The 9,186-nt window shown below is 43.5% G+C and overlaps 1 protein-coding gene across 1 annotated transcript; it reads right to left on the minus strand.

Moving 5' to 3' along the window:
• Window positions 1-1,207: 1,207 nt before the first annotated feature.
• TEFM (transcription elongation factor, mitochondrial) lies at window positions 1,208-8,014 on the minus strand. The gene is made up of 4 exons (XM_011937629.1): window positions 7,374-8,014; window positions 5,669-6,132; window positions 2,618-2,770; window positions 1,208-1,840 (listed from the first exon to the last, which is right to left on the minus strand). Exons 1-4 carry the CDS (start codon window positions 7,402-7,404, stop codon window positions 1,412-1,414), a joined length of 1,077 nt encoding a protein of 358 aa, XP_011793019.1. The 5' UTR covers window positions 7,405-8,014; the 3' UTR covers window positions 1,208-1,411.
• Between the last annotated feature and the right edge of the window lie 1,172 nt (window positions 8,015-9,186).

A 9,186-nucleotide genomic window follows, 5' to 3' on the forward strand; every position in this document is an offset into this window, starting at 1 on the left:
GGTGTGTGCCTATAGTCCCAGCTACTTGGGAGGCTGAGGCAGGAGAATTACTTGAACCCAGGAGGCGGAGGTTGCAGTGAGCCAAGATCACGCCACTGTACTCTAGCCTGGGCAACAGAGCCAGACTAGGTCTCAAAAAAAAAGCCTATTAGACAAAGCTTGTTTGTTTTTGGCTAATATATTTGAGCTGATGAAAGTCATCTTTTGGGGCCGGGTATGGTGGCTCACACCAGTAATCCCAGCACTTTGGGAGGCTGAGGCAGGAGGACTGCTTGAGGCCAGGAATTTGAGCCCAGCCTGGGCAACAAGGTGAGACCCTGTCTCTACACAAAATAAATTAGCTGGGTATGGTGGCATGTGCCTTTAGTCCTAGCTATTCAAGAGAGGCAGGAGGACTGCTTGAGGCTAGGAGGTGCTGCAGTGAACTGTGATTATGCCCCTGCACTCTAGCCTGGGTGATAAAGTGAGACCCTGTCTCAAAAAAAGAAAATCAGCTTTTGGAGGCAGTGTGGCAAACCACATTCTACTTAGAGAATAAGAGGATGATTCTATAAGCTGTGTTATCGGTTATTTTAGCTTTATTCTTTTTTTTTTTTTTTTTGAGATGGAGTTTCACTCTTGTTGCCCAGGCTGGAGTACAATGGCACTATCTCGGCTCACTGCCACCTCCGCCTTCCAGGTTCAAGCGATTCTCCCGTCTCAGCCTCGCGAGTAGCTGGGGATACAGGCATGTACCACCACGCCCAGCAAATTCTGTATTTTTTGTTTGGTAGAGACAGGGTTTCTCCACTTTGGTCAGGCCAGTCTCAAACTCCTGACTTCAGGTGATCCGCCCGCCTCGGTTTCCCAAAGTGCTGGGATTACGGGCGTGAGCCACTGTGCCAGGCCAGCTTTATTATAGTAAGTACCACCTAGGAAAACCATTATTCCCTATTTTAACAATATGATGATCATGCAAATGCTTAGTATAGATAGTATTTGCTTTTAAAGGGAGATAATTCTGTTTCTTGTTTTGTGAATTTGGCATCTGTTTCTTTTTTTAATGAAAAATTTTTAAAAATTTGTGGTCTTGCTATGTTACCCAAGCTGCTCTTGAGCTCTGGGCACAAGCAGTCCTGCCTCAGCCTCCCACGGTGCTGGGATTATCGGCATAAGCCACTGCACCAAGCCCCATCTTACTGTTTAACACATTAACCTGAAAGGCACAGAATCTCATAAAATGTTTATTGATTTGGTCTTGGCTTATTATGTAAACCACTTAATAGCCAAAAGTCAGAATTTAAACATCTAAAATACACTCAAAATGTGTTCTTTTCCAATAACATGGATGTTCACAACAGTTGGTGTTACATTAGAGCTAATAATTATACATTAATATAACTGTAGCACATTAACCTCCGAATTCTAAGGCTCAGTCAAACACTGCTAATTCATAGAAGGCAACAGCTTGTAATAATGAATCATAAAGCTCTTCTACTCTTTGTAGTTCAGTAGATAAAAACATCTGTCTGTAGTGGACTATTTTATCTGATGGGAAGAACACCCGAGGATCCGCCTTCAGTACAGAATCAGAGAGAAACTGCTTCACGAGCTCTTTTCCACTAGTCCGGGAGTCACCAATCATCAGTTCAAAATGCTTCCCCACTGCGTTTCGATTCATGCTCAGCACCTGATGCTGCCCATCCTGGGCAAAAGTTTTATTCAATAAGGCATACAGCATGGCTTCCATGATATGAAAATGTAGCAGTATTGGAAACAGAGATGAGTTTTGAATGGAAAGTCCTGTTTTTTCCAGAACATAGAAATCTGCTTTAGGCATCTTTGAAATGATCGAGGAAATCTTTTAAAAGAAGGCAAAATAAAGGAGCAGAAATAATTCATTACATTTTATGTTTGGTCCCCTCTCTGTCCCACTTCTATTTTAAAATACTATAATTAGTTAACTTATACTGTATCACTATTGACAATTTTGAAATAACTGAAAAAGCCATTTTATGAGCAGTCTGGTTCTGGTCATGGTTGTGTCACAACAACAGCTAAGCTGTTTAGTCCTCCTAAGTACCAGTTTCTTGATCTGTACAATGGACGTCATAATTTCTAAAATCTGTATTGGCTTTAAGATTAGATAACTTAAAACTTTTATTAACCTTCCAACATTTTCTGGGATAGAGCATAGGGTTAGAATAACTAGCAAGAATCAATCACATCTGCAACTGACTAATCACATCAGATGCTTGACCGAACCACAGATTTCGTATGTATGATCAAGGTGATAATTCCTGCCCATTTCACAAGGTTTTGAAAACTCAAATGACACAATGTGATGGCATTTTGAAAAATAAGCTGTATAAATAAAAGACAGTGATAATGTTCTATAACATTTAGAATGAAATACCATTGATTTTCTCAGTATCTGCCTTTAAAAGCATAAGGCATTTCTTGAACTAACTAAAGGTTGAATTTTTAAAAATCAAAGGTGATGGAAAACATAATAGGAACAAGTGAGTAACAAGTACCAGAAGAAAACCCATCTTTACTATTTTATTACATTCCTTTTGGGACCAGAAGATTAAACTACACTCTAGCAGGTAGGAATCTGGAGGTGCAACTGCCTTACCTCTTCTAAGTAGACTGATGATGAGTATGATGTTCCCTTCATTAAACTCCAACGGTCACTTTGCTGCCAGTCCAGCACTGTCAATTTACGATCGAGGTGAGCCCAGGCAATTCTTCGAGTACCAAAAACAATAGATATGATACTATTAACTGCCTAAAAGAAAAAACTGGTTTAATTAGAAGTGTAAACTTTTTTTTTTCTTCTTTTTTTGAGATGGAGTCTCACTCTCGCCCAGGCTGGAGTGCAGTGGCATGATCTTGGCTCACTGCAAGCTCCGCCTCCTAGGTTCATGCCATTCTCTTGCCTCGCCTCCCAAAGTGCTAGGATTACAGGCATGGACCACTGTGCCTGGCCAGAAGTGTAAACATTTTATAAATGCAAACATAATCTATAAATTCAGAATGCCTAACTAGTTTATGTAATAACAACTTATAGTTTATGAACTGAGAAAAGAAATGCAGGAGTAACTATTATTATTTTGAGATGGAGTCTCACTCTATCACCCAGGCTGGAGTGCAGTGGCACAATCGGCTCACTGCAACATCCACCTCCCAGATTCAAGCAATCCTTCTGCCTCAGCCTCCTGAGTAGCTGGGATTACAGGCACCTGCCACCACACCCAGCTAATTTTTGTATGTTTAGTAGAGACGGGGTTTCCCCATGTTGGCCAGGCTGGTCTTGAACTCCTGCCCTCAAGTGATCCATCCGCCTCTACCTCCCAAAGTGCTGGGATTATGGGCGTGAGCCACCGAGGAGTAATTATTATTAAACGGTAACCAACAGCAGTTTATAGATAAAGAAACTATACTCATCTCAGCACCTAGCCCAAAGTAGGCATTCAAACTCAAGTGTAGCCAGGGTCTGCACTAGATACTAGGAAACAAACGTAACTGTACATTATAAGAAATGCCACCATAAAACTATTGTAGAGAGAAGTGATCAGGGAAGGTTTGCTAGAGAACTAGGAGAATGAGATGGTGAACGGGAAGTTATTTCACCCAGATGTCGGGAAAGATAGGCTGTTTGACATCTCAAACTCTGGCAGTAGAATAAAGACCGAATAGGACAAGGGCAGAGGACCAGGCAGGTGTCTGTAACCATAAGTAACCTGCTTTATCCTGAGTGCTACAGGGGCCACTAAAAAAACAGAATGTTAAGGAATAACATAAGATTTACATTTCAGAAAAATCACTGATGGTGTAAAAGATGGGCTAGAGGGAACTAAAGGTAGGGATCTGTGTTAGGTACCTGTTATAACATGAGAAAGTATTAAGAATTGAAGACAATGACAGAAGGAAAAGAAACAGTGGGAACAGAATTAATACATAGGTTTAATGAGGAGTCTAAGATAATTCCAGCTTAATATCAGTGACTGAATGGCATCATTAATGATGAAGATGACCCTAGGGAAGGTGGGAAGAAATTTTTTTGTTTTGTTTTGGTTTGTTTTTAATGTATTAAGTTTGGGTTGCCTATAGGGCTTCTACATGGAGATATATAAGTAATTGAATATTTAGATTTTGCTCCCTATCAAATATGGGCTGACAATGAAGTACAATGCTATCACCTTTCCCCAACATGGCTCACTTAGTTATATTAACAAACTAGTATGTTCTATAGATACAGAGGCAAATAAACATGAACAATTAGTTCTATTCCCATCTCCCTTTCATTGCTAAGGACTGGATAAATATCTTAAAGATAAAATAGTATAGATGCCCAAAATACAGACTTTCTATTGGTTCTTTTCTTTAGCTCAGTGACTTTCAAGCTTTAGTGTGCATAAGCATTACTAAACCAGACTACACACAATACTTTGTGGGCAATCGATTTTCTCTTAAAGGATTTTACTGCATGACTTATGTCTCCATAAAAACTGACTTTAGAATACAGCCCCCTAAATAAGATGCAACTGCACTATAATCTGGGTATAAATAGTTTTGGCCATGAATTTGGATGAGAATCCTCCCTGAAAAGTTTGGTTGAAATATGTTCCAGATCAATTGCAGCAGTTCTACCTGGAGTCCATGAGCGGACTTAACAGAATCTGCCAGTCCTCTGAAACTGTGCAGTATTCTGTGTATATGTGCTATATCTTTTTCTACAGGAAAAGGGTCCACAGCTTTCATCAGGTTTTCAAATGTACCCATATTTCTCAAAAACCTGGGAGCCACTGGTCTAGAAAAAAATGGTGCTTATGATTTTTATGAGATAATGATTATCAAGCAATGTTACACAGGACGTGAGTTCCTCTAAAGTTTAATATTTGAATGCTGTGTCCAGGCGCAGTGGCTCACACCTGTAATCTCAGCACTTTGGGAGCCCGAGGTGGGTGAATCACAAGGTCAACAGATCGAGACCATTCTGGCCAACGTGGTGAAACCCCGTCTCTACTAAAAATACAAAAATCAGCTGGGTGTGGGGGCGTGTGCCTGTAGTCCCAACTACTCAGGAGGCTGAGGCAGGAGAATCGCTTGTCCCTGGGAGGTGGAGGTTGTCGTGAGCCAAGATCGTGCCACTGTACTCCAGCCTGGTGACAGCACAAGACTCCGTCTCAAAAAAAAAAAAAGAAATTGCTATGTCAAATATTTGCAGTACTTATTTTTTTAAGATAATGGAAAAAGAATTGCTTTTAGAATGGCCATAACCCATCTTTGCTCCTTAATTTCTCATTAATCCCAACATCACCCTTAGACACAGCCTAGTATCTCCAATGATACTCCTCTTAAATAAGCCTTGCCTAGACCTGCTTCTCAATACTAACTGTGCTTTCTACCTAGAATCCCCTCCTCTCTCAGCCAAAGGATCTCTCCTTTAAGATCTAAATTGAGTTTTTCCAGTAAACTTTCCACAACAGTCACAGCCCATTGTTTTCTCTCCTCTCAACTGCCAATTTACTATCTGTACATCTCATTATTTGGTAGTGATCATATACTTGCCAACTAAACCTGAAGAACCTTGTTTAGCCACTTCTCAACCCAATGCCCAGAAGACTGCTTTCCAGAGTAGGTTCTCAAATATTAGGCAGTATAGCAGACATGAAGAATATACCTTAAGTCTTTCTCTTTCTATGTCTGGTTTGAGGAACTTTCTCAGGAACCGGTTTTCCGGTAACTTTCTTTTTTCCCCTCTAGTCTCTGGACAAAGTATGGAATTACAAACTTGAACTGTACTTTTATACTTAAACAAGTGCACATTCATTAAACTCTCTAAATTCTGAAATGGCCCAAAGTTTTCTCTGTGCTTTACGATATTGATGGACCTTCTTCCACGAAGAAATCTGAAAGCTTCAAGTTCTTTAGTAGATGCTGTATTCAACACATGCAAGATGGAAGCCTGCTGTTCTGAAGAGAAGAGCTTGTCAAGTGCATTTTCAGGCTCCTTTGCATTTTCATCACAAAAAGTAACATTGGGAGTAATTTTCTTAGGTGTAGTGGATTTTTTCCGACAGCAGGAATTATGTAAGACCCGGAACAGGGATGACCTCGACGGGGCCAGAAAGCATCTCCACCTCTCTAAAAGGAAAATGTAGGAAAATATAAGTTGGATGCCCTACTTCCTTTAGTGTTAGTTGCAAGCTTGACTAGATCCTTTGCAAAGTCACAAAACTTTCCCGGAATTTAAGAACTAGTAGAGGACAATATTAAATTGTCCTGGAGAATCATCTTTAAAAGAGGATTAGTTTTTAAACTATATTACGTAGCTTTAAATACAGCTTTTGTTGTTTTCAAGTTACGAGAGATGTCCCGATTTTTATGGATCAGTCCGAAGTTTTACTACCTAGAAAACTGTATTTTATACCCATTAGGAAGAAGGTAGTTGAAATAATTATTCCAACTGCTTAACGTTTTTGATATTTTTAATTTAGAGGAATCTTTTTGTAACTAATATTTCCTGTTAAGGTTTGTCTTAGGCCGGGCATGGTGGCTCACGCCTATAATCTCAGCACTTTGGGAGGCCGAGGTGGGAGGATCACCTGAGGTCGGGAGTTTGAGACCAACCTGACCAACATGGAGAAACCCTGACTCTACTAAACATACAAAATTAGCCGGGCGTGGTGGCACATGCCTGTAATCCCAGCCACTCGAGAGGCTGAGGCAGGAGAATCGCTTTAACCCGGAAGGCGGAGGTTGTGGTGAGTCGAGATCGCACCATTGCACTCCAGTTTGGGCAATATAAGTGAAATTCTTGTTTCAAAAAAAAAAGGTTTGTCTTCACTTCCATTTTCACATTTTAGTATCTCATCTGGTGGAACTGAATAAAATTAAATTTTATACGTTTATAAGAAATGTTTCAGCTAAGTGGTAGATTTAAGGGCAGTTTTATTTTTCTTCAGTACACTTTTCAAGATTTCTACCATGACATTTTTGCAAGTATGAGAAACACCATACAATGCATAACTTTGTAAAACCAGTGGGAAGTCACTCTAACATCGCAGCCACAGTAAAGTAATGCGGCCAGAGGTAAGCAAGCGGCTGTGAGAATCTGAACCATCCGCCCACTCTGAGGAGCCACCCGTGGACCCTGAGGCCAGGGAAGCACAAATGTTCCGAAAACCGCCCCGTCAACTAGGCTGGGGCTCCAAGAGAGGGGCCTGAACAAGGGACATGAGGAAGGAAACACTCTAGGACATGAGGGACATGAGGAAGGAAACACTCCAGGTTCCTCCAGAATACCTCCAGCCCTATTCCATTAGCCTCTAGGGTCAGAGTCTAGTGACAGACAGGAAACTACCCCAGTGTTCCAAGCACCCTACCTCCCGCCATGAAGAGGGTCGGGCCGCACATCCCCAAATTGAGTCAGTAGGTCCGGTCTTCCTCCATTGACTTCCGGTTCCTGCGTGCTGCGCCCAAAAGCGCTCGGCCTGCACTCGGCGGAAAGGTTGTTGTTCAAGCGGTGTTCCGGAGCAAGGCCGGAGGTCTGTCCCGCTGAGCAGTGGGTCGTCCGCCTCTGGGCTTCCGGCTTCCGAGCGGGCTCCTGCCGAGGCCCTGGCCCCGGATCCCGAGTCCCTGGCTGGCCCGCAGTCTTCTGGGAAACGTTCTTGCCCCTACCGACTCTTGAGAGCCGCTGGGCCGAATCTCCAGGAAGGCGATTCGGAGGCCAGTGTTAGTCTGTAGTGGGCAAAGTCCCTCCTTCGTGGAGACTCCCTGGGTTTCTCTTAGACACTTAGATTGAGGAGCTCCTGTTGGGGCCCAGCCTGTGGCGCCGGGAGCGGGATCTGGTGGGGGCAGCGTAGACAAGGTCCTCAAATGACCTTTTCACCAGGTAGACTGGAATAACGGGGAGAGGTGCGAAGTGTTTCAGGAGCTCAACACGGAAACAGGGCAGGCAAGGGATTAGGGAAGGGCGAGGGAGGAGGAGATTGCGTTGGCGCTGGAGCGGTATTCCACTTAGAAGGGATAAAGGGAGATGAATGTGGCGCCGAATTGAGTTGGTTCTTGTATGCTGGGGTGGAGCAGTTGAATACTCCACCAGGGAGGAAGAAGCCTGAAGTCCCCGAGGTTTATGATTTGCAGAGTCAGACTGGAGATGTGTTTCTAGAAAATTGGTCGTATACTGTATACTGAATGTGAGGCTGGATTGGAGGTGAAGAGCCTGGGAGCAAAGAGAAGTTGGCTCTCCTCTTCCCAGGGGAGAGGCAACGGTAAGGATTTTTTTCTTTTTTTTTTTTTTTTTGGACAGTCTTGCTCTGTCGCCCAGGCTGGAGTGCAGTGGTGCGATCTCGACTCGCTGCAACCTCCGCCTCCCGATTTCAAGCGATTCTCGTGCCTCAGCCTCCCGCGTAGCTGGGATTACAGGCACGCGCCACCACACCAGGCTAATTTTTGTATTTTTAGTAGAGACGGGTTTCACCATGTTGGCCAGGCTGGTCTTGACCTCCTGACCTCAAGTGATCTGCCTACGTCGGCCTCCCAAAGTGCTGGGATTACAGGCGTGAGCCACTGCGCCTGGCCAACTGTAAGGAATTGAACCTGGGAGATGTAAGGAGAGAGGAAAGAAAAGAATTCTTTCTGGAAGATGGGGAGCCAGTTTTGTGAAAAACAGGGAATTCAGGAGGGAGGGAAGGGTGATGAATTTGTGTTTTTATGAGGCAGCAATGGATTGATTGTTTTGTGTCTGGAAGGCAGTGGGGATGTGGGGGAATCATAAGTATTAATAAAATGTGCTGGTTGGGAGCAGTGGCTCGAGTCTGTAATTCCAGCACTTTGGGAGGCCAAGACGGGCTGATCCCTTGAGCTCTCGAGTTCCAGACCACCCTGGGCAACATGGCGAAACCCCGTCTCTACTAAAAAATTAGCCGGGTGTGGTGGAGCACGCCTGTTATCCCAGCTACTGAGGAGGCTGAGGTGGGAGAATCACCTGAGCCTGGGAGGTAGAGGTTGCAGTGAGTGGAGATCGTGTCACCACACTCTAGCCTGGGGGACAGAGCCAGACCTTGTCTCAGAAAAAAAAAAAAAGAAAAGAAAAACATTGGGCCGGGCTTGGTGGCTCAAGCCTGTAATCCCAGCACTTTGGGAGGCCGAGACGGGCGGATCACGAGGTCAGGAGATCGAGACCATCCTGGCTAA

The sequence above is a fragment of the Colobus angolensis genome, unplaced genomic scaffold, assembly GCF_000951035.1.
Source record: "Colobus angolensis palliatus isolate OR3802 unplaced genomic scaffold, Cang.pa_1.0 Scaffold167, whole genome shotgun sequence".
Lineage (NCBI taxonomy): Eukaryota > Metazoa > Chordata > Mammalia > Primates > Cercopithecidae > Colobus > Colobus angolensis.